This window comes from Phaseolus vulgaris, chromosome 3 (genome assembly GCF_051622355.1).
Source record: "Phaseolus vulgaris cultivar YP4 chromosome 3, ASM5162235v1, whole genome shotgun sequence".
NCBI lineage: Eukaryota > Viridiplantae > Streptophyta > Magnoliopsida > Fabales > Fabaceae > Phaseolus > Phaseolus vulgaris.
In genome coordinates this window covers 21,726,386-21,751,133 of record NC_143500.1, presented here as the reverse complement: position 1 = coordinate 21,751,133, position 24,748 = coordinate 21,726,386, and the positions used below count along the sequence as shown (strand labels likewise).

General features: G+C 31.3%; 3 protein-coding genes across 10 annotated transcripts; 2 read left to right on the top strand and 1 right to left on the bottom strand.

Moving 5' to 3' along the window:
- The first annotated feature begins 204 nt into the window (after window positions 1–204).
- On the top strand, window positions 205–4,069 carry AILP1 (aluminum induced protein with YGL and LRDR motifs). Its single transcript, XM_068607198.2, has 5 exons — window positions 205–534; window positions 3,085–3,325; window positions 3,414–3,534; window positions 3,613–3,722; window positions 3,860–4,069. The coding sequence occupies exons 1-5, from the start codon at window positions 332–334 to the stop codon at window positions 3,893–3,895; spliced, it is 711 nt and encodes a 236-aa protein (XP_068463299.1). The 5' UTR covers window positions 205–331; the 3' UTR covers window positions 3,896–4,069.
- Window positions 4,070–7,588: 3,519 nt separating this feature from the next.
- Window positions 7,589–12,567, bottom strand: LOC137806855 (pfkB-like carbohydrate kinase family protein). Of its 6 annotated transcripts, none has more exons than XM_090300358.1 (12): window positions 12,357–12,533; window positions 11,893–12,149; window positions 11,315–11,423; window positions 11,143–11,219; window positions 10,911–11,020; window positions 10,698–10,812; window positions 9,996–10,058; window positions 9,716–9,879; window positions 9,219–9,280; window positions 8,803–8,869; window positions 7,937–8,131; window positions 7,589–7,860 (listed from the first exon to the last, which is right to left on the bottom strand). In XM_090300358.1, the coding sequence occupies exons 6-12, from the start codon at window positions 10,755–10,757 to the stop codon at window positions 7,833–7,835; spliced, it is 639 nt and encodes a 212-aa protein (XP_090156484.1). In that variant the 5' UTR covers window positions 10,758–10,812; window positions 10,911–11,020; window positions 11,143–11,219; window positions 11,315–11,423; window positions 11,893–12,149; window positions 12,357–12,533; the 3' UTR covers window positions 7,589–7,832. The 6 variants fall into 6 exon arrangements, with proteins under 6 accessions (XP_090156484.1, XP_090156485.1, XP_068463293.1 ...); XM_090300359.1 differs by having other exon boundaries at window positions 11,893–12,152; window positions 12,357–12,512; XM_068607192.1 differs by lacking the exon at window positions 11,315–11,423 and having other exon boundaries at window positions 12,357–12,567.
- A 4,666-nt stretch (window positions 12,568–17,233) lies between these two features.
- On the top strand, window positions 17,234–21,977 carry TBL11 (TRICHOME BIREFRINGENCE-LIKE 11). 3 transcript variants are annotated; one of them, XR_016519686.1, is made up of 5 exons: window positions 17,308–18,127; window positions 19,135–19,524; window positions 20,703–20,861; window positions 20,962–21,627; window positions 21,857–21,977. XR_016519686.1 is itself a non-coding variant. In XM_068607196.2 (5 exons), the coding sequence occupies exons 1-5, from the start codon at window positions 17,682–17,684 to the stop codon at window positions 21,326–21,328; spliced, it is 1,278 nt and encodes a 425-aa protein (XP_068463297.1). In that variant the 5' UTR covers window positions 17,308–17,681; the 3' UTR covers window positions 21,329–21,718. The 3 variants fall into 3 exon arrangements, 2 of the variants coding, with proteins under 2 accessions (XP_068463296.1, XP_068463297.1); XM_068607196.2 differs by lacking the exon at window positions 21,857–21,977 and having other exon boundaries at window positions 17,308–17,764; window positions 17,849–18,127; window positions 20,962–21,718; XM_068607195.2 differs by lacking the exon at window positions 21,857–21,977 and having other exon boundaries at window positions 17,234–18,127; window positions 20,962–21,718.
- Window positions 21,978–24,748: the final 2,771 nt, after the last annotated feature.

The following is a 24,748-nucleotide window of genomic DNA, read 5'->3' as shown; positions in this document are numbered from 1 at the left end:
TAGCGTAAGTGAGGGCGTGTGAGCAATAGGAGGTGTAGAAGGAGAGGCGCATTCAAAGAAGGTGGTGGGATCCACTAACTGATGTTGTCCGATTCCAGTAACAATAAAATCGTCGCCCAATGTGGTCCCACGTGTCACCTGTCTAAATTCATCAATTATTATCGTTCTTAGATACTCAGAAATTACAATTTATTTAACTGAAATCACTAAACTACCCTCCTCCCATCCTTCTATAAAACCAATGGACGCACGCTCCATCTACCTATCCCATTCCGTCACAACATTCTGGTGAATGCGTAGAAAACGGAAATAAACAATTTAGCGCTGAAAAATGTTGGGTGTCTTCAGCAGTTCCATCGTCACGCCGCCGGACGAGCTCGTGGCCGCCGGTAGCCGAACTCCGTCGCCAAAGATGACGGCGGCGGCGCTGTGGAAGCGGTTCCAGGAGAAGAACGCTTCCGCAGTGTCGGTGGAGATGGGAGAGCATGTTCACCTAGCTTATACCCACCACAACGAGTCGCCGTGGCAACCCAGGTAAAATAACCCAACGCCTGCTCCTTCCTTGATCACACAAATATTAATTATAAACTCTTAGAAAAAAAAATTAATTCATAAACGTCAAACCATCAGATTGGATTGGACGGTTGATGCTGCCCAATCTGATCATCATCACTCACTAACCACAGTATGACTGAAATAATTGTGCTTACCGTGGTTGGTTCTTCCCACAGTTATAATATTTGTGGATTATTCTTTATGTGGCCAATTGTTATAATGTTGTCAGGTTTATTTTTTATTTAAAAAAAAACTGTTTTTTTTTTATAAAATCAAATAATACAGAACTCAAACTTAAGTTTCTTTATAATATTGTATGAATTTGTTTATTTTTAATTTCTTCAAATAAGAAATGTATTTTCGTTTTTATTTATAATATGAAATAATATAACAATATGATAATGTAATATATTTTATAAAAAGTAAGGGCTACTAAAAATTGAATTTAAAATTTATTTAAAACATCCCTGATCATGTATCGAATGAGTGTTTGGCAATGGATGAAAATGATCCAGGTAATCCGGATCAGTAAGTCTCTTCCTTCTTGAGTTTCTTATAATTTATGGTAACGAAAATTCCTGGGTGTATTTAAAGATTTTCCATCATTTATGGATAGAATCTAATTAGAATATATCATGGGCTGATCCAATTAAGCATGCCATAATGCTCCGACGATGATTCTAAAGGGTTAATAACGTTACAGAATCTTCATAATTCTCAGTAAAAGAATCGAAGAGGATTAAGAGAATTTATTAAGAAATAAAGTCATTTAGAAGGAGAGAAAAATCAATTATTAGACTAAAGGAAACCGATCAAGAAAGATACAACACTAAAATTAAAAAAAATCACTGTTTCTGGATTATCTTTGATATTCTAACTAAAGATTATTAATATATAAATAGATTTAAATTTTATTTAGAGTTTTTAAATTCCATTTTTTAAAACTCTATGTAGTTTATTGCTTCTATCGTCACCTAAGAGAATTTCTAAATGATTGTTTCTGACTAGATATAATTATTTTATATTTTCGGATTTTACATTGGGCAATTCGATGGCCCAATATTATTGGGTTTCTTGGTTCCTTAATGGCCCAACGAGTTTAAAAAAGGAGGGTAATTGCTTCCTGCACCATATCACTGCACCCGATCTTACGGAAAAGACGAAACTGTTCTTAACAAAATTTTCCGAAATATGTGTTTCGGATTTTTTTTTCTGGAACGAAATTTTATATTACGGATTTTTTTATCCGGAATGAGTTTTTTATTTTTTATTTCTGGATTTTCATTTCCGAAACACAATAATTACTTTTCTGGATTTTTTTTTTAAAATGTATTATTTTTCAATTCTGGATTTTTTTATCCAAAATAGAATTTTAATTTTTGTTTTCGGATTTTTGTTTCTGGAACTCAATAATCACTTCCGGATTTATTTTTCCGAAATATATTATTTTCAATTTCAAATTTTTATTTTCAGAATTAAGAGCATTTTTGGAAATTAAAAAATATGTTGGGTGTAGGAAGCATTTGCCAAAAAAGAGGGTTCCTTCATTGTTCCTTTTGGACTGCTTCTTCGTTGTTCCTTTATTGTCACTCTTATAAATTTTTTATTACAAAAGTGTTTTTATATAAAAAAATTTAAAATAATTTATATTTTGAATTATATAATTTAAATTTTAATTATCTTTCAAATGTAATTTAAAAGTTTTTTTTGATTCGTGATTAGCTGATTACACAATCTAAATTTTTTTTATTAGATTATATAGTCCAGAATATATATTTAAATTATATGTAAAATATATTATAAATTATATATAAAATATATTTTATATTATATAATCCAGAAATAATCTAAAATATATATTTTTTAAATTGTTTGGATTTTATAAATAACAATTTCAAATCTGAAAATATTTTTTAAATTATGTATGGGACTGACATAAAAAAACAATTTTTTTTTTTTTTTTTTTTTTTACATTTAGCATGTGAAGAAAGAATTAGCAGTCTCCTTTTGGTACTGGTTCTCATTATTTCACCGTAAATCTAAATCTGAACATTCTGCGTTCGTTGACAAACTTTTTTTGTCTGTACCAACTAAATTATGGATAAAACCTATGTGTCTTATCAAAGTCGAAATCGGAGATTTGTGGCAGAAATTTGACGTTGAAAAATATTTTGTATGAATTATCAAATGAATGAAACTCCAATTTTTATTATGCCATAACTAATTTGATTTATAAAAACATAAAAGTTTATTACGGTAATCAATCTTATGTCTTTACTAGATATTCTATCGCTCAGGCAGTTTAAAGTTCTTTCATACATATATATATATATATATAACAACAAATGATACTTTTTAAAAACAATGAATGCATTGAAACAGAAAAAGTAATTAATTTTAGGAGAACTTAGAAAGAAAATAAATGTTTGATTGGAAAAGTGAGAAGATGAATGAGTGTAAGAATGCAGTGTGCAATGATTAATTTGGTCTGTCTTATCTGGTTATCTAAGTATGAAGTGGAAATTGCAGATCTTTTGCTGTGAAGGATGAGGTATTCTGCTTGTTTGAGGGAGTGCTTGACAATTTGGGGCACTTGAGACAACAGTATGGACTGGCTAAGTCAGCTAATGAAGTATTGTTGGTGATTGAGGCTTATAAAGCTTTGCGTGACAGAGCACCCTACCCTGCTAATCATGTTGTTGGCCATCTCAGTGGGAGCTTTGCTTTCATTGTTTTTGACAAATCCACTTCTACCCTCTTCCTCGCCTCTGTCAGTAAACATATTCCCACATACCAATTCTCATGATCCACTATAAGCTTTCATGTCTTGCTCATTTTGCTTTTATTATTTTTCACAGGATCAATATGGTAAGGTACCTCTATATTGGGGAATTACTGCTGATGGCTATGTAGCATTTGCCGATGATGCAGAATTGCTTAAAGGTGCTTGTGGCAAGTCACTTGCTTCTTTCCCTCAAGGTGATTATCTTCTATCATGTGCTTATATTATTACAATTCCCATTCATTTGCTGACACTCTTGCTCTCTAATTGAACAGGATGTTTCTACTCCACAGCTGTTGGAGGGTTGATGAGTTATGAGAATCCTAAAAATAAGATTACTGCAGTTCCTGCTAACGAGGAGGAAATCTGGGGTGCAACCTTCAAGGTAACAAAATGAAACAAATATCTTAAAGTACACTTGCCATTTCACTGCTCCATTATTTTGCTCTCCATGGATGATGAACTTGAGATCCAATTATGTTGACTAATTGTGAAACTGGTGGGATGATATATACACATCAGGTGGAAGGGCCAGCAGTTGTTGCAGCCAGACAATAGAGCTTCCTTTGGAGAGTGTAAGGCATGAATGGGGAAATGTAATTACATGGTTAGGTTGGGAAATCACTACTGGAATGTGTAACTTGGTTCATTAGACACACAATTTACTCTTTCTATCGGTGCACAGTTACGCTTTTCAATCTAATAAAAACTCTGCTTTTAAATTCCCTACCATCATTCTATGTTCAAATTTTCAATTACATAGCATACAGACTATAATACAGATTGCCACTCAACTTTCTTAACCAATTAATCAACTTATTCGCCAATTATTTAAATGCATACAAGAGCTCGGTTTCTGTAAACTTTTCAATCTGCACATTCTGAAAAAAAAAAGAAAAAAAAAATTATTTATGAATTAAAATATATTTAATTCGCCTCACTTTACTTAATAATCAAAACCAAACATAATTTAAACACACTTCATTTCCTTAACCTCTCAAAATAGTTTTTAACCCTAATAATACTATCTTAACGATGATTTTACGATTGAAGATGTCTGTTTCGATAAGCACACATGATATAATGTACAAAGTGTTAGTCACTACAACCACAAGCGAAACGATTCTGCAACTTTGTAATTATCGAGGAGAAAAATTGTGAAACGTCTTTTTTTACCTTTTTTCTTCTTATTTTCCCAAATGACATCTTAAGTAAAGATTTTGTCTAGTTAAAATAAAGAATTAAGAAAGAGTGATAAATTAACAAAATAATGAATGTTAACACTTTGTATTTAAAAATTTAAAAACTAATTTATTTTTAAGTGATTTATGAGATGACAAAATACTTCTTATCATAATTTTTATCTTATATTTTTTTTTTCTTGTTAAATTTATCCAAATTGGACTTGACTATTCTTTATTTTTGCTATTCTTTTCTTGCACGTTAAGAGATTCGTTTTGTCTGCAGGTGAGAATGCAACATAGCGTGATATTAAATTTGCATTCCATATTTGGTCTCATCTCATTTTAAAAACGAAAAGAAACAGGACACACGAGATGTTAAAAGTAGATTATGTTGTTTAAAGTAATTATTAATCATTTCCACCAATTTGAGAGTGAAATAAAAAAAGTGACTCACTTCTTTATTTCTTTCTTTCTCCTACGCTTTCAAATATACTTAATTAATTTCTATTTTTCTTTATTTCTTCTACTCTACCGATTTTTTTTTTTAATTTTGAATAAAGAAAGAATATTTTATATAAGTATTATTTTAATAGTAATAAATATATGTTATCCATTTTTTCTAAAAAAATTGTCTTATTATTCACTTTGTTACTTATTGGATATTTATTGAAAAAAACTAATTTATATATACGAGCATTTATGAATACTAAAAATATTTATTTTATTTTCATAAAATTAAAATAAATTATTTAAAATTATTGGTTAAAATATAAACTAATTCAATATTATATATTTGTTAGAAAAAATATTTGATAACTTGTGTTATTAATAGAACTTGTTTTATTTTAAATAATAGAACTCGTATTAATAGATTGAATTTTGTATATTATAATATCGTTGTTTATTTTAAATATATATTATATATTATTATAATATACCTTAATCAGGCCTTATACTTATTTTATTTTACAAATTAGCTATATACATGATGGTAATATTGATATATTATTCTGAAAATTTATAAAAATTATGTTGTCAGTTTAACTAGCTTTATAACAAATATCTATATAGTTAATAGATTAACTTATTATCTAGATTAATTATTTAAGATTCTATTAAAAAATAATAGATTACTTTTTATATATGTAATTTTTTATCATGAATTTTTTTTACCTCAAACATTCAAAATGTGGACCTAAGTTATTCAAACATCACTAAAATTTAATATATGATAAAATAAGTTTAGAGAAACATTTTTCTCAACTATTTCTATTAAAATTGATAGTTAAATTCTAAGAAAAAAATATGTAATAAATATCTTACTCTATTTAAAAATCGAATATAGTAGAAATGTAACTTGACTTTTCAATTAATACACATCTAACAAATTTCGTAGTTTTTTTTTATATAATATTCATTTTCAATAATTTTTTATAATTTAAAATATATCAACTTACGAAATATTTATGGATTAAATTCTGAATATTATAATAGATTGAATTTTGTATATTATAATATCGTTGTTTATTTTAAATATATATTGCATATTATTGTAATATACCTTAATCAAGCCTTATACTTGTTTTATTTTACAAATTAACTATATACATGATGGTAATATTGATATATTATTCTGAAAAATTATAAAAATTATGACGTTAGTTTTACTAGCTTTATAACCAATATGTATATAGTTAATAGATTAACTTATTATCTAGATTAATTATTCAAGATTCTATTAAAAAATAATAGATAACTTTCTTTATATGTAATTTTTTATCATGAAAGTTTTTTACCTCAAACATTCAAAATGTAGAGATCTAAGTTATCTAAACATCACCAAAATTTAACATATGATAAAACAAGTTTAGAGAAATATTTAAATCCTAAGAATAAAACATATAATAAATATCTTTAGAGTAAAAATGAACTTACTCTGTTTGAAAATCGGATATATTAAAAATCGGATCGGATATATTAAAAATCGGATATAGTAGAAACGTAACTTGACTTTTCAATTAATACACAATATAAATCTAACAAATTTCATAATTTTTTTATATAATATTCATTTTTAATAATTTAAAATATATCAACTTAAGAAATATTTATGGATTAAATTCTGAATATTTAAATAAATTCCAATCGATGAGAAAAAAACATATAGTAAAAAGGAGTGTAATGGAGAATGTGATTTAATTAAAAATAAATATAATTAATGAACTAAACTCCAAAAGTAATTCAACAAGATTAGATTAATTGAATTTTTTTTATGAACTGAACTACATTATAATTTAAGTCAAGTAACCGAAATCAAATTAAATAAACTTTAACTATTTGAGCTATTTGAATTATTAATAATAAAAAAATTATTTCAAAATATATTTTTCAATCTAATAAATTTAAGTCAGTTTAATTCAATCAATTATATTCAAAATAATCAAAGTTTTAAAAATTAAATTAAAAAAATTAAGTTTTATTCAATAGTACAGAGACAAAAATCTTTATTATTTATTTAGTTTTTATTTTTTTATGTAATTCAAATTAAAAAAAATTGTAACTAAGGCCCCATATATGATATTATGTAAAAATTACATACAATAAAAATTGTAAAAAAAAATTAATGTAACAATAGTTTAAATTGAGAAATAAATAAATTTTAAAAGTTTATAAATAAATAAAAATTATATTTGATTAATTCTCATTAAATTACCTAATTTAAATAAATGACATGTCCAATTCTTAAAAACTAAATAAAAACACTACAAAATTTAATAAGAATTAATTTTTTTAAATCTACAATTATACTTACATAATATTATTATTTTTCATAAAATAATTTTTTATTTATATAATAACTTTTATGTAATTATATTTTCAAGTCTAACTAGTTAATCAACTAATTCTACTACATATTTTTAATTCAATAACCATCTCATCACTTTTCATGGTACAACTAATTTACGAGTTAAAACCTAATTTATTACCAATTAACTAACTTAAGCTAATTTTGACAATTCCGCACAAAACAGATATTTGGCAACTCAGAAAATGTAATACAAGTAACTCAAATAAATACATTGTGCACCTTTAACATTAAATTTTAACCAAACTCTGTTCCACACGCTTCGTCTATTATGACACAACAGACAGACATATTTTAAATATTCAAAATAAAAATACAGACCAAACGGGGAGAAATAAAGACAAGAAAGGAGAAAACTCAACAAAAGAAGGAAAATATTATTGCAGGATACGCAAATTTGGTTGCCAAGGGTAAGCATCTGGAGGCCACAAAGACTCACATGGAATTAACTGGCAGGAGAAATGTCTTCCAAACTGCAACAAAGAATGCAAAAGCTTAATAATAACTTGGTCACAATCCCACAAATAATTTCATTCAAGAATACGCTACCATTGTCCCAAGCATTCAATGATGTCACCAGTGACTGTGGATCTTTTCTTCTTCAGGAAAGCAAGTGATGCAGCCTTCCTCAGTATAGTAGACCCAGCGATGCATCCCAAAACTGTTGGATTTTTATTACTGAGATGCGACTTTGAATCAGCAGACAAGATATGTTTACGTGCCCATGATAGGAAGACACCTACACTGCACCAATTAAGAGAAAAGAATAAAAAAACTTCATCTTCGAACTGCACAATTAATGATCAATGGAACTAAAAAATGTCTACAATGGAGTAGAATGTGAAGAAATGGATTAAAGATATCACGTGATATCCAACGAGGAATGGAGTAAAAATCATATTAAATAAAATGTAAGTAGGTCTCATAATCCCCAAAAAAAAGTTGGGAGGACAGAAGCGTCGGATGGAATGGATTCTACCATGTTTTGTTTTATCTCATCTTGATTTTGAAAAACTCAAATAATGAAGATGGCAATGTCATTCCATTTTCTTCTCATCAATAACAAAATTAGCCAACAACATATAAGTAATTACATACTTCCTGCCAATCAGTAATTGAGTCGCTTTACTCCAATTCTCAGAGCTAATGATAGGATAGTTTAAAACTGAAGAATGCCTTAACAGCATTACCGAAATAATCTCCTTCCAGAACTACTTTTTAAGTATTAGATTTAGTTGTCCACCCAAAAAGATGAGGATATAATTCATTCATTTAAAGAGGAAATCAATATTCTACTTGAAAGTTCATCAGCAAATTTGGCAATAGACAAAATAAAGAAATTCTCATCGCGCTAAGAGACGAACCGCCAAAACATATAGCATACGAGAATTTTGAAACAAAAAAAGAGGACTTGCCTTCCAGAAAGGATATCACCTTGGCCACCACAACGTCTAGGAGAACCATAGATGCTCACTGCTTGGACTGCATAAATGAAAATAACACCACAATCAAACGATTTCTTAGCACTTGCAAATCTCTATTAATATTCTTTATGCTGATACAATTTATCTACTGGAGTCGATTGTACCATGACTAGATCTTTCGTCATGTTTGGTAGAACATTTCTGTGTTCCAAAACCTAAAGGCCTAATCAATATAGCCACAGGAGAGACCAACACGTGCACCAAAACAGACCAATTTAAAATGAAAGACTTCTTTGTTGCAATTGCAGAATATTAATAGAGAAGGATGAACAAAAAACTAAGTAAATCTTTGATCCCCTCCTCCAAAAAAGAGAACAAAATAAGACTTACATTTGTGAAAGACCTACCTGAGTTACCATCACTTATAAGATCAGAATTTCCTTTCCTTAGGATAGTAACGCCACCAATCCTGTTCATTAAAAACAGTCCATCATTGTCATTAAAATTGAGCATTGAACCACAACATAGATAACAGTGAGAAATAACTACAATCAGGGATCAAAGCAAACAACTTAAGCATTAAGCCATTATCTAACTCCCTTTATTTATTGTTAAAATATATTAATTTTCTTTTAGCAAAAAAAATCAGAAGGATTATAACCTGCTTTTACATATTGCACAGCACTCAAGAGCTGAGCAAATAAATTTAACAACACAGAATGAAAACTAACAAAACATGCTCTTTTACCACTCTGTTAGTCCAAGTACATGTGTGGATGCACATGGTTTTACAACTCAGACTCATTGTCTAGGTACATGTTTCATAAACATCAAAACATACAAAGATCAATTGCCTCACAGCATTGGCATAAAAAAAGCTAGTATGTGGAATCGAGGAACTTACTGTTTGGCAAGAGATATCAGTTGTTGAGGAGCATCTTCATTATTTACTTCAGAATTCAGTACTTTCTGAACAAGACGCTTATATTCATTGACATTTGGTGTTAGAACAGCTAAGGGATAGCCACGGACAAGGTCAATATTATTTGTAACAAGAAAAAGACCATCCTGAACAACACCCAAAAATTTAATCAGAATGCTCAAACATAAAGAGTGAAAAAAAATGAAAGGATTCACATGTTTATCAAACCTTGTGCCAGATATCTAAAACTCAATATACATACCCCATCTATAACTATTGGGATATTTGACTGTCTTGCATGTCTCATGAGTTCACTCACACAATCCTGACAGTATTGAGCAAATGTTGAAATAAAGATGGTGGTCAGTGGCTGAAAGAATGTCATAAAAGCATATAAAAAATATCATAGAACTGAAATAAGAAAAATATATTGTCTGCAGCACACAAGGATAAAAACTTGAGTACAAAATAGCATTAAGTTTCAAGAACTATGCCTTGCCACATTTTAAGCCAAATGAACGTTTCAATATGTGTTAAAAAAAACCCTGGGTTCTTCTCCAGTAGTCTGTTTCCTTAAATGAGTGTTTTTTTGTCGGTCACTATACCATAGTTTGTTTGTTTTGTTTTTTTATAGAATGATCACGGTTGAAATTAGCATTACATGAATGGATTAGATACATCATACCTGCTTAATGGTAAAATGGATGGGGTTTACCATCCTAACATTAACATGTTCACTTATGAGGGAATGGGACAGGGATAACAAAGCCCTGACCTAAGATTGCATCATGTAGTCAGAAGAAACACAACTCACTAAAAGACTAAATGCATAAGCCTTCCAAAAAATTATGGATTTAAGATAAAACTCAAATATCTAAAGTAAACACAATACGTGAAAGGTAAGCAAGATATATCCATGTGCAATAAAACTGGTATATAGTGAAGAATTCAAGAGAAAGCATACTAGAAGAAATGGGTCTCTTCCAAGGCCTGGACCAACAACAAGGCAGTCAAATCTTTCCATCCACTTATCAACTTCAGCAAGAACCTTGCTTGATATGGATCTCTTGTTTTCCTCCCTGAAATTAGTCTCTCACTAAACACAACACCCACTTGGTTTCGAAATGTTCATATAGGGGGTAAAATATAACATTAACTAGAGCACTGGATGTTATACCCGACACCATACGATTCTTCCAAAACAGGGTGCACAATCAGCTCAGGACTGTAGCTTTTGATGACAGGAGCAGCATCTTTTGTACAAAAAACATGGGACAGATCTGCACCCTGCATGGATGGGAAAATAATGGGATAATTTGAATTGACAGAAAGAAAATTTCTTTCTTTTTCAGGTCAAGAATTCAGTTAAATGGCAAAAGGCTAGATGCGACAGGAGTGCTTGCACTAACAAGTTTTAAGGCCGAAATTGCTGCAAAATATGGAGCCCCTGTGTATTCACGGCACCCTCCAATAACAGCTATATTTCCTGATTTGAAACAAAAGTGAAGGATACATTACACATTACTTCTTTTTCTTCAGCCAAAAATAAAATACAAAGATACAGGGTTAGTCCTGGATTACTTTTTCATTAACTGAATGAACCACCAATTTGGGCTACGTTGGTTTTTCTTTTGGATGCTCCAAACTCAATTTGAAAAATAAACCCAGTTTCATGGCATGTTTGGTTATCCTAAAAAATAGGTCTGCACATTAAAATTTTGTCTGAATAATCAATTTTTCAGAAGCAAAACTTAGGTTCCCTCGCAAATTCAGTTTGCAAACTTAAGGTTGGTTAAGTTTAATCTGAACTTAAGTTAGCAAACTTATATCCAAACATGCACATGGTCTCCCAAGTATAACTCACTCTCAAGTAGTCCTTGAAGTAAAAATACATATATGAGTAATCCACCAAATATTGAATATTCATCAATTTAGTCCGTACATTCATATATTTCAGTAACTTTCAGGAATCAATTTAAAGTTTTTTTTTAAGATTTAGGAAACTACTTATCATGACTTTTAATATTTACAAATGTAGTTTTTCTACTTTAGGCACCATTTAGGAGAGAGAGTAATACTTCAAGTACTAAATTTGTGGTTTATTGTCTATTAAAAAAGAAAGGATCATAGAGAGATGGAATGCAAGAATGTTGTTATACCAGCCTGGCCTTTATGCCTGGTATGATCAAGAGCAGGAGTAATTGCTCGAATAAGATTCTCAGGGTCAACCTCAATAGACCTTAGGACTTGCATATCTCTAGAAAGAGGTTGATGATCAATGGAGCCTTCCACACACCTTATCAAGAATTGTTGTCTTCTGAAAACAGGAGAAGAAGCCAATATGCAACTTTTTGCACAGTCCAACAATAATCGGGAATTCATGCCATCTTTCATTAGCTTGAGCAAACAACAATCCCTACTAACACAACACAAACACTTATATCCCTTAGAAATTCGGAAGAGTTAACAGTGGTTACAGCCATAAACGAGTTTTAAAAAAATGGGCATCTCATAAGAAATAATTGCGAAGTTAATTTCTTCTTAATTACACAAAGAAGCGAGTAATAGTAAGCATGCCGACATCATTAATTCTTCAACTAATCAATTGAATTCAATTTCTTACCAGCAATGTTTGAGAAACACATAGTTTGACTGAAGCGAGATACAAGTTCTGAAATCGACGCAGATAAAGAGCAAAAAGAGGATACGAGAAACAAAGATTCACAAACTTGGCAGTATCTGCAACTCCCACTGTTCCAGAGAGCTTTCGATGGCTCTCGATGTGACGATGACTAAGCTCAGTGTAAATAATTGGGCCAACCAAATTCGATTACGGGAATTTATTTTTGCAACCTCCTAATTTATTTCTGCACCATATACTTGATACTTATAAAAATTCCTCACTTTAAAAAAAATACTTCTAAATTAAATAATCTAAAAATTATTTTTTACATTAAAAAGAAGTTTTTCGGATTTCACAATTTATAAGTGTTTTTTAAAATACTTTTAAATTATATAATTCCAAAATCTTCCGCATTGCATAATTCTAGATTATGTAATATAAATTATACAATCTAATTTTTTTTTATAAAAGAACATAATTTTAAAATTTTAAAATTCAAAAAACAACACACATAAGAAACGGTGGTGGCAGCAAGAAGTGGCCACAATAAAGAGACAATTTGATCTTTAATCAACCAATGGGTGGGTGCACATGGAAACTATGGTGCAAAATGGTATTTGATTACCGCACAATTTGGTCCCTACCGAACAGACTATAATTTGTATTGGGCCAACTGATTTCGAAATACACCCCACCCCAATTGCTAAATTTAATATATATATATATATATACACTAGCGGGAACACAGGTACTGACGTGCCTATGTATCCGCATTTTTTATTTCTATTTCTTTAGTATTTTTTTATTTTTCAAAAACAATTTCTCTTAATAACATTAAAATGAGAAGTTAAAGAGTATACATTTTTTATTTCTATTTCTTTAGTATTTTTTTTATTTTTCAAAAACAATTTCTCTTAATAACATTAAAATGAGAAGTTAAAGAGTATACACTTAAAGAGTACTGTGATTCACATTTTTTATTTCTCTTTCTTTAGTATTTTTTTATTCTTCAATAACAATTTCTCTTAATAACATTAAAATGAGAAGTTAAAGAGTATACAGTTAAAGAGTAGGTTAATAAAATAGTGGAGAACGGTAATTAAAAGTTACACATGGTAAAGAGAATGAATGAATTTTCAAAATTTAAAATTTAAAATTACTATTTGAATTCAAAACCGTCTCTCAAGATAGAAAATAATTAAATAGAATTTGAGTTTCATATTTTTTTATAATTTTTAATATTTTATTAATTATGGGTAAAAATATATGTATTTGGTAATAGTTAAAATTTATTTAAAACTGCAAACTCAACCGAAAAATAATTAAATAGAATTTGAATTTCATATTTTTTTTAATAATTTTTAATATTTTATCGATTATAGGAATTATTTTTCATTAGGTCTATAAACAACCAATAATATATGACAATCATTACAGTACATATGACACCATTAAACAATAAACCAAAAATTCATCCTCAATTGTTTGAAAAATATTATATACAAAAGAAGAAAATGCAATGAAATCTGCTTCTCTTTTCTTCAGCTTGGACCTGTATAGAGACTCGTTTAAATTGTTCTCATCTTTCGCACCCAAATCTAATGTTCCTTCGTGTTAGAACCTTACGATTGGGGTTAGAACCTTACGATTGGGGGAGTGAGCGCGACAATCCTTCTATGATTCCTCTTTTTTGCTATGAATATTAACTCTCTACAATTAACAAATAAAAAACAAACAAAATATTAGTATAACATGTAAAACATAGATTTAAGAACACGATGACATACCTTCTCTACATAATGTTCTCCGGTGAGAGAATCTATTTTGAAGGTGGTCTCTAAAGTCATAACTTTATGAAAAGTTAAGATGATTTCAAAAATCAAAACCTAAAAGAAGAAAATATAGAGGAAGAGCAAAGATAAAGAAATGGTGATGACAAAAAACTTAAAAATTAAATTGGAAGTAACTTTTCCGTAAAATATGAGGAAATGATAATATAGTTTAGTTAATGCTCTGTATGATTTCATTTAAATCCATAAAATTGTTACCAAAAAGGGTCTTATGATGACTTTCATCATGTACATCTCTTTCCTCTTGTTGAGTCCTTCTTATCCCTCTAGTCACATGTTTCAATCACAATTTCAGAAGACAAATTAGTGTTTTACAAATTGAAATGCATATAAAGAGAATTACCTATTGTTGTGATGAAGCGCGCAACTTTTGAGTCTTTTCGTTCCCTCTAGTCACAAACTTCAATTACAATTTCATGAAACAAATGTCAAATTAGGGTTTCAGAAAGATTAATCAAAGAAATGAAAGTATGATTTTACATGAAAGTGAAAAGGAAAGAGAAAAGAAAGTGAGAAGTATGGTAAAAAAAAGAATGTGTTATGTGTAGTGGAGAGAGAAAGTGGGAAGTAGATACATATATAGGAGAGAGAAAGTGGGTTATGTGTAGTGGAGAATCATAAAATATGTTTCTTAAATCAATTTTAAAATTCTACAATTTTAATAAAAAAAGAATATCAGTTTAAATCAGAAAAGTAACATACCAAATCTCCACTTTCATGCTAAAGTGGTCCACAAAATATTACAAATATCTTTAATTTTTTATTTAATAGAGAAGAAGATTTTTAAAACGGAGAAGTAATTAATCAATCTTTCCACTCTCTCCACTCTCCAGTAAAATAATAACAAATAAAATAAATTTTAAAATTAAAAAATTATTTTATTAATTTTGAAATTATAAATGTCCAAATAACCAAAATAAATTAATACAATAAATTATTAAGTAAAGATAAAATGAAAAAAAAATCAAGAGCAGTTAAGAGGAGAATAAGAAATGACACAATGACCATAATACAATAATAAAATTAAATATTAATATAAGGATAAAATAGGAAAAAAAAATAAAAGCAGTTAAGAGGGGAATCCCCTTTATATATAGGTATAATATAATATATATATATATATATATATATAATGAAGTATTTTGTCATTATAAAATTATTTTTTAATTTTTAAAATTAATGTTATGTGACTCCACTCTTCTCTTACTTCCTTATTTTAAGGCAACAATAGAAATAAAGAGAGCATACTCTCACCCTCACTCCTCCATTCCCACATATATCAAATAAAATAACATTTATTTTCAATCACTCTCTCCACCCCATTTCAAACAACTCTATTCTTTGGTAAAACCATCATTCTTTTTTATCTACCATCCATCAAGTGAATCTTAAACTTAACATAAACATCATCACACTCTCCGATCTCAAAACCACCAATGAAAGAAAATAAAAAGCTTGAATGATAGAACTCAAACCATAGGAGAAAAAAATGTTGATTAATTAATTCATCATTTTTTTACATATTATTTTTTTTTAATTTTTTCTTATCCAAAATTATTTTAATTTTTTCTTATCCAAAATTATTTCTATACGTAAGTTATATAAGTTAAACAGAAGAAAGAAGGAAATGTGGATTCACTTAGCTGTCCATTATAGTTTTATTCTAATATTCTAAAAATTCCATGTTAACTAAAAATAAACTTCAATATTCCACTCTTAAGTCACCACTACATTGAACGAGTTGATTACACAGAATGATCAAAACAAGGGTAATATATAATAAATTTCAATAAATTTATAGGATGAACTCTTTATCTATACCTATATATATATTATATATATTATTATATTATTATATATATATATGGGATTTCCTCCTCTTAATTTTTTTTCCCATTTTATCCTTATATTAATATTTAATTTTATTATATTATGGTTATTGTGTCATTTCTTATTCTCCTCTTAACTGCTCTTAATTTGTTTTTCCATTTTATCCTTACTTAATAATTTATTGTATTAATTTATTTTGGTTATTTGGACATTTTATAATTTCAAAAATTAATAAAATAATTTTAAAATTTATTTTATTTGTTATTATTTAACTTAGAGTGGAGAGAGTGGATAGATTGATTAGTTACTTTTCTATTTTAAAGATCTTCTCCTCTATTAAATAAAAAATTAAAAATATTTGTAATATTTTGTGGATCACTTTAGCGTGAGAGTGAAAATTTGTTACGTTACTTTTTTTATTTAAACTGATATTTTCTTTTATTAAAATTGTAGAATTTTAAAATTGATTTAAGAAACGAATTTTATGATTATCCACTGCACATAACTCACTTATCCTACTTCCCACACTTTCTCTCTCATATATAGGTACTTACTCCCCACTTTCTCTCTCCACTACACATAACACGTCATTTTTTACCATACTTCTCACTTTTTTTTCTCTTTTGCCATATGTAACTTTTAATTACCGCTCTCCACTATTTTATTAACCTACTCTTTAATTGTATACTCTTTAACTTCTCATTTTAATTTTATTAAGAAAAATTGTTTTTAAAAAATAAAAAAAATACTAAAGAAACAAAAATAAAAAATGCGGATACACAGGTAGGTACGTCAGTGCCTGTGTTCCCGTAGTATATAATAATACACATAATATATAAATATATACAATTTTAGGTTACTATAACAAAATTAATATTACAGCTATACTAATACAAAAATAGTTTTTTTATTTTGTTAAGTATGTTTAGTTTATTAAACTTAGAAGATATTTTTTTAGTGAATATTAGATGGAATAACACAAATTGTTAATTCTGGCTTACAGTAAATAGTATTGAATTGTGTTACTGTTAGTTTTTTTTGGAAGGAGTAGGAATAAGTGAAGTGAATAAGATAGGAGGGTTTAACCGCTGTTAAAACTTAGAACACGATATCTGCGCGCGTGTGTTCAGGGTTAAGCCATTCTCTCATTCTCTTTTCAAAGTTCAAACTAACGTGGGACCGTTTCTTTCTACCGTTAACCCATTTTCCCTTAATTATTTTGTATAGTGGGTTAGTGGGTTCACCCAAATTCTCTATATAAAGCATTCTTGAGAGTGTGGGAGCAAAGTCTTGGTTGCTCTGAGCCTCATTGTGTTGTTGAATACGTCACCAAATCTCAGTTTAGAAAAAAAACTGAAACTCAATGACTGAATCAATGAATGCTTCTTTGCTTCCTCCACACCCATCCCTTTCTTTTGGCTGTTCCTCATTGATGCTATTTACCAAACTGACCTACCAAGCCAAGTTATCAAAAACATGATTCTTCTGTTTAATGCGTGCCATGAATGCCATCTTGCTTGCATGCCACCCTTCTCACTCTGCCTTCCGCTTTTAACTCTCTCTTCGGTCTCCTTATTCCACTCCACCACTCCCACCGTTAAAGCCATACCCACAATCTTGAATTTGATTTTTATTTCATTGTTTAATGTCTTCTCCTAAGAACTCATCACAACATGAAGCTGAAGTCATGCCACTTTTTGAAGCTATCAGGAGGTCTAAGCGCTTAAGGTTGTTCGAGCCGTCTTTGGGTGTTCTTGGGTTTGTTGTTGTTACTGTCTTTGTGATTTGTTGCTTCTTCTATTCGGATAATAGATACCCTGCTTCAAGACTTGGATTCTTGGACCAACCACAGAGGTTTGCTTGGTTGCGGATAAACGGGTCTACTGGGCAACGCAGAGTTGAGTTTCTTGGAGGTAAGGGTGGTGGGTGTGATTTGTTTGACGGGGAATGGGTTTGGGATGAGAGCTACCCTTTGTATCAATCAAAAGATTGCAGTTTTCTGGACGAAGGTTTTCGATGTTCGGAGAATGGAAGACGTGATTTGTATTACACAAAGTGGAGGTGGCAGCCCAGAAGTTGCAACTTGCCAAGGTAGATGTTTGATGTTTCTTTTCCACCGGTTTCATTCTATTACTTCTCAAGTTCGTTATGTTTCTCATGTCTTTCTTCAGTAATAATCGTTGGATGAAGATGGTAAATTCAAATGCTGGTCTAATAATAATTTCTCTAAGGAACAAAACCATCGAGTATCACGATGTTCATGCTTAACTTTAAGTATTTAGAAAATTGGAATGATAAGAGATAAAGATACTCGCGGTTTGTGGCTTTGAATGAATGTCTTTAACCATCTAACTGACATATTGTCAGAAGGACAGCGACCCAACATTTGGGTTTCAATTTGCTATCGTTCCGTTGTCTCATTACCACTCATTTGTAACTTTCAGCTATTGGGACATGCAGCTATGTGAAAATGACAACATTTTTGTGTGTGCAGTTTCCACTCGGATACTCGAGTCTTTCTTGGATGTCTATATTGATAAGCATGAGGAAGTGTTCGATTCCTTTTGTATTATTGTCTCTCTCTCTGTTTTAAATTCCACATCATTTTCACTTTTCAACAATTTTTTGCTTTGTCTTTTCCTACGCAACCCCCGTTTTCTTTGTTAGTTTTGATCGTTTCTGCAACCTTGGCCTTTAGTTGGAGTCTTGAACTATCTTCCTTACATTCCCTTTATATATCTAGTCTAAAGTTTTCTTTGGAGAGTTTAACTGTTATATAGTGAAAGTGTAAAAACACCTTTATATTACAAAAGTCAATGAGCTATGATTGGATGACAACATAGCACAGTTAATTCATTATATTACTAAAACCTTTATCCATAATTTTATCATATATGACAATATATGATTGGATGACTTTTACACTACCAATCCATCCTCTTTATATTCTTTTTTTTCTTAATGCTGTCAGTTTGTGATATATGTGTGTAATGTTGGTTAATTTCAACAATTTTATCTTATAACTTGGTTGGTGAATCTTTTAAAAGCAAAAGTAGATCAAGCAAACTTACACAGTCGGTTTCTCACTAATAAAACAGATTCAATGCAACATTGATGTTGGAGAAACTGCGAAACAAACGAATAGTGTTTGCGGGGGACTCAATTGGGAGGAACCAATGGGAATCACTCTTATGCTTGCTCTCAACTGGAGTTTCTAACAAGGAATCAATCTATGAAGTGAATGGCAGCCCAATTACAAAGCACAAGGGGTTCTTGGTGTACAAATTCAAGGATTTTAACTGTACAGTGGAATACTATAGAGCTCCATTTCTTGTATTGCAGAGCCGGCCTCCTAAAGGAGCTCCTCAAAATATTAGGACAACTCTCAAAGTGGATACAATGGATTGGAACTCTGAGAAGTGGAGAGATGCAGATATCCTGGTTCTTAACACAGGGCACTGGTGGAATTATGAGAAAACAATAAGAGGGTATTTCAATCCTTTCCATATTTTTATTCATTTTAACATTTCCAGTTTGAAAATGAGAAAACATGAATAGAAAAAATTTCGAATAGGATGACATGACATTTATAATTGAGTATTTTGGATTTAACAAAATAAAAGAACCTATTAGTCAGTATGGGAAGTTATCTTAAAAAAGCATAATAGGGAGTTCTGTCTCTGCAATCACCAGTGTCACAAGAAAAGAATTACATAAAAATAGACTGGAAAAAGAGGATAGAAGAAACTACTCATTTGTGAACACTAATTTTAATTTTATGAATGGAAGATTATCTTTTCCCCTTTATGTTCTGCGTGAAATTAATGGATTAAGGTGCAGCAAATTTTTTTTAAACCAGCATTTTTCTGTTTTTCCTCATTTCGAGGAAGGAAGACCATGTGAATTACTGCGGCATTGGCCAATTTCTTTATAGAAAACTATGATACAGATGTAAATTCTAATCATATTAGAAGAAGTATCTTATAATCTATCATTCTCACATTCAAATATAATAGTGATTTAATTATAATAGAAATATACCCTAAACCCTAAACTTACTGAGTAATGAGTAATTAATAAGAGAGCCATAAGTAGTTTCCTTAATCTTTTTTTTAATTTATCTCATTCCAATTCTTTTCTTGTTACACTTTTTTTTATGTCAATAGTGAGCAACCACCATTGCAGACAGAACCTGGTTTGCTTTTGCTTCACAATTTCAATCAAATTGGTTACCATCAAATTTTTCTTTTTAAAGATAACTTTTCATATTAACCAATAAACTCTTTTATTTTATTAAATCATATTTAGACCCAAAATATATTTCACATAAGTCACACTATTTAATTAATTTACATAATTTTTCTAAACAGCATCAGGTGTCAGCTTGACATCTATGATCTCTCTATGGTAATTAGACAGATTCTGAATGGTGCGACAAAGGGGACTGAAATTAGGATGATGATTAATTGATTTTGAAAAATGACTTTGTTTTTGCTCTCTCCCTTTTATTCCTGTTCGTCGTCCTTTCTTCAAGTTGTGTGCTTCCTTAACTCCATGAATTTGAATGATTCAAAACTATTGGTTGTATCACTCTTAAACTGTACATGCCATTTATCTGTAATTTTTTGCCAAGCACAAGGGTTCAAAGTTTTGTATTTTGGTTCAGGGGTTGCTATTTTCAAGAAGGCGTGGATGTTAAGCTGGAAATGCAGGTAGAAGATGCATACAAACAGTCCATTCAGACAGTAATGAACTGGATACAAGATACAGTAAATCCTAGCAAGACCCAGATTTTCTTTCGTACTTTAGCCCCAGTGCACTTCAGGTTTGTTTGACGTTTCAAATGATGAGTTTCCACCACAATAATATTCAGCAAATATCTTTACACATACTTTGGGAAACTATATTGGTGTGATATGTTTCAGAGGCGGGGATTGGAAAAACGGTGGAAACTGTCATTTGGAAACGCTTCCGGAGCTTGGCTCCTCACTGGTGCCTAATGACAACTGGTTACAATTCAAAATAGCCAATGCTGTTTTGTCTGCACACACAAATATCTCTGAAACTAAGAAGTTCATGGTGTTGAATGTAACTCAAATGACTGCTCGTAGAAAAGATGGGCATTCATCGGTCTATTATCTTGGTCGTAATGTCGGCCCCGTGATGCCTCATCGTCGCCAAGATTGCAGCCATTGGTGTCTGCCTGGTGTACCTGACACTTGGAATGAGATGCTCTATGCACTGGTGCTTAAACATGAAACTGCTCACAGAGGGAACCTGTGGCATTCATGAGTGTGATTCACTGTGAAATCCTTTTGATTGTGTTTCATGGAATCATGTTGCGCTGAAAAAAGCCAATTCTTTCCTACAAAAGTGTTGCAGAGAGAAGCAAGAGATATTTTACATCAGAAATGTGCAGCCAGGGACTGAGGTATCAGATTTTATTGCTGCCAACAACATTCTGGGGACACGGACTTCAGCTTTGAAATACAAGTGCGAGAAACTATTGGTTTCTTTGGTTTGGTTATGGTGTGAGTTGTGACTACTAGACGAGGGATGGAACAACTGTAATTATCAAATTCTTTTGTAAGGTAATAATACGAACACCGTTTTGATGCAGAATGGAATATTATTTAAGGAAAATGGCAACTGCAATTTTATTCCTGTTAATTTCGAAACAGTAATTTGTGATGAAAAATCATATATGTAACATTCACTTTTATTTGATACGCTCTATTTCAAACTATTAAATTTCAATCTATTATACTCACTTTTTTTTTACAAAATGTACTTTTAATAATATTATTTGTACCTATATAGGCAAAGAGAGCCTAGATAGTACATGAGATTGGTTGTACAATTGCTGATGTGTCTGGGATCCTCTGGTTCCTTTCTACGAGTCTCTTTCCTCAAATACTGATACTCTGACCATCAAGTAAGTACTATGTGTAAAAAGTGTATATTGATAATTGATAAAAGCGTACCTTACACCTCCTTATAGGGTTTTATTTATAGTATTGGTTATGGAACCTTGCCATGGTTATTCACTAATGTGCATCATGATTCCTGATTAATAGTGAAGTACATTAGTATATAGGTATGTTTGAATATCTGAAGAATATTTGTATCATCTTTCAGTTAATTAGTATTTAGATGATTTGTCGAAGATGATTCTTGCATATTCTGGGATATGAATTAACTCATTAAGTGCTATTGTAATTGTCGTTATTATCATTTATTGCGTGCCTTGAGATGTTTTTCGACTCAGTCGGTTATTAGGCTCGAGACTGACTCGTCCGGTCCCGACCGGTACACTTGCCCCTACGCTCGAAGAAGTTAATTTCTGAAGAGTCGTAAATTGACCGTTGGGATTCTCGAGGGCATATGTGACTGTTGGGTGCATTTATTGTTTGTCAGGGATGTGTCGCGTGCTTTTTCGAACTTGGTGAGCACAATTATGATCGAAGAGATCTTACGGTTGGTAAGATGTGATCGCTTCAGATGCCGAGTGGCATGAACCCTTGGATGAAGAGTGATCAAACGATGTCGGGCAAAGTATGCCTTATTCTCTCTCTTCTTAGTTTTCTATAAATAGAAAACTTGTTAGCATTGACAAGTTTACTGTTTCATCTCCTGTGTTAGAGTGCTTCAAGCATGATCCGAGAATTGAGTCTTCAGGCAGTTCCTTGTCTTTCCCGTTTTTTACTCATAGAAGGTTAGTAATGTCTTCCTTTGTTGAGTCTTCTAATACTATTGTAAATATAAAGTCTTTCGATCCCACTAATTTTGCATCTGGTGATGTGAGAAATAATTCATACCAATCAGTAGGTGTCGGTTCTGACATTCCTAACTACATATGGGTTGACCCACGTGTCTTAGACATCCTGTCGCGTTTTAGGGGTTTTCTGCTTTAGACAGTTTTTTGTCTAAAGTATCCATTCTGAAACCGGACGCTCCATCTGATGCGGTTGCTACAGATAGTTGCACTCATTCTGACTGAGTATGTCACGGTTGGGAGAATGCAACCTGAGAATTCTTTTATGTATATAATACTTTTTTTAATGACTTGCATGTCACTCTTCCATTCGACGAGTTTACGATGGGGTCCTTCGGATCCTCAATGTTGCCCCTACTCAGTTACATCCCAACTCATGGGTTGTTCTTCAAGCTTTCAGAGCACTTTGTGATGTGCTTAGATTGATCCCGACCCCTCAATCTTTCCTCTTTTATTATAATTCCATATCGGTAACTCCTGTGAGTTGGCTATCTCTAACTAGTCGTTCGGGTAGCATATGTTTTCCCCCTTACACCTCATCCTATAAACATTTTAAGGAGAGGTATTTTAAAGTGAGGTCGAAGTTGGCATTTCATTGGACTCAGAATCCTAGGCGATACATGTCTTGACCGAGGTCATCGATGACTTTGCATGATAAAACGAAATTTTTCGTTATCAACTTCCTAATAGGCTTTCCAACTAGGAAGCTTGTTTCTTTGTTTGAGTCGTTCAAGAGGTGGACAAACATGAACGGTATGTCATATTTTATTGTGCAACATTTGACTTGATGTTCTGACAAGGTGATTGAATATTTCTTGTGTTTTTTTTCGTAGAGATAATGACTCAAGTTGACCCTGCATCGATGAATTACCTAAAGCAGCTAAAGCGCCAAGCACTTAAGCGACAAAAGGTTTCACTGGAAATGCTCGGCGCAGGAATCTTAGCCCCGATCGTGAATGTGGTGCCTTAAACGGTGACCCAAGCTCTTGTCGGTCAAAGGAAACGAGGTCGTCGATTGCATGACAAATTGAGTAGACATGGTTGACCGAACCTTTAAGCATTTACTTTTATTAATTTGATAAAAAAACTAATCGATGCCATAACTATTTGCGCAAGTGAATAGCTTGGATAAGCTCTTATATTTTGTTTTTCAGCGTTTGACATCCCTCGGTCGTATGGTCGAAGTTGCGATGGTACTAACAATGCTTAGACATATCAACATTTCTTAGACTTTGTGAGTGCTTTAGGGTCGAGATTAGTTCGACTTGCAATGCCTCATCTAGAATTTTACCCCTTGCAGCATTCAATGAACTGTAATAAAGAAGTCGAGGTCCTCGATTTTCTCTGAACTTGTCCGACCGATCAGATGTAGATTGATTCCCTATGTCTTTCTCCTTCCATTTATCTCATCCGTTCTCGGATTAGACGCTTATGTGAAAGTCAGTCAATTCCTCTATCTGCATGAATTCGGTTACTCGGTTCCTCAATTCGTTAAGATGCTTGACGAGTCTCTTGATAAACTTTCGATGAACCGACCCAGTTGGATTGTCGAGATCAATGATGCATGACTATTTTTGGCGAGAGATTTCTGATACTCATGCAAACCTTACTAAACCTTTCCATGAACAAGTCGCATCCTCCTTGCGGTCAGAACCAATGCTAGCGTTACCTTCTCTATCATTTGTTACCTTGTCTCGACTGCATGGAGGGTGCGACTGACAAAGTACACCGTCGTTTTTCTTTGTTGATCTCTTGCACCAAGGTTGCGTTGACCGCTTCTTCTAATACTGCCAGGTATACCACGATAGGCTGCTTCTGCCTTGGCTTTTGAATGATGGCCGACGACGATAGAAATTCCTTGAGCTGGTTGAAAATGTCTTCACAGGTTTCATTCTAGCTAAAATTTGTTGTTTTTCGAAGCATCTGCGCCATCGGTC

Coding starts and splice junctions, on each gene's coding strand:
- AILP1 (XM_068607198.2), top strand. CDS start 332: ATGTTGGGTGTCTTCAGCAGTTCCATCGTCACGCCGCCGGACGAGCTC. Junction 535..3,084: donor GAGTCGCCGTGGCAACCCAG/GTAAAATAACCC, acceptor TGGAAATTGCAG/ATCTTTTGCTGTGAAGGATG. Junction 3,326..3,413: donor CTACCCTCTTCCTCGCCTCT/GTCAGTAAACAT, acceptor TATTTTTCACAG/GATCAATATGGTAAGGTACC.
- LOC137806855 (XM_068607192.1), bottom strand. CDS start 12,127: ATGAAAGATGGCATGAATTCCCGATTATTGTTGGACTGTGCAAAAAGT. Junction 10,813..10,910: donor GAAGAATCGTATGGTGTCGG/GTATAACATCCA, acceptor GACTAATTTCAG/GGAGGAAAACAAGAGATCCA. Junction 9,880..9,995: donor TCCCAATAGTTATAGATGGG/GTATGTATATTG, acceptor GGTGTTGTTCAG/GATGGTCTTTTTCTTGTTAC.
- TBL11 (XM_068607195.2), top strand. CDS start 17,682: ATGTCTTCTCCTAAGAACTCATCACAACATGAAGCTGAAGTCATGCCA. Junction 19,525..20,702: donor TATGAGAAAACAATAAGAGG/GTATTTCAATCC, acceptor ATTTTGGTTCAG/GGGTTGCTATTTTCAAGAAG. Junction 20,862..20,961: donor TTAGCCCCAGTGCACTTCAG/GTTTGTTTGACG, acceptor GATATGTTTCAG/AGGCGGGGATTGGAAAAACG.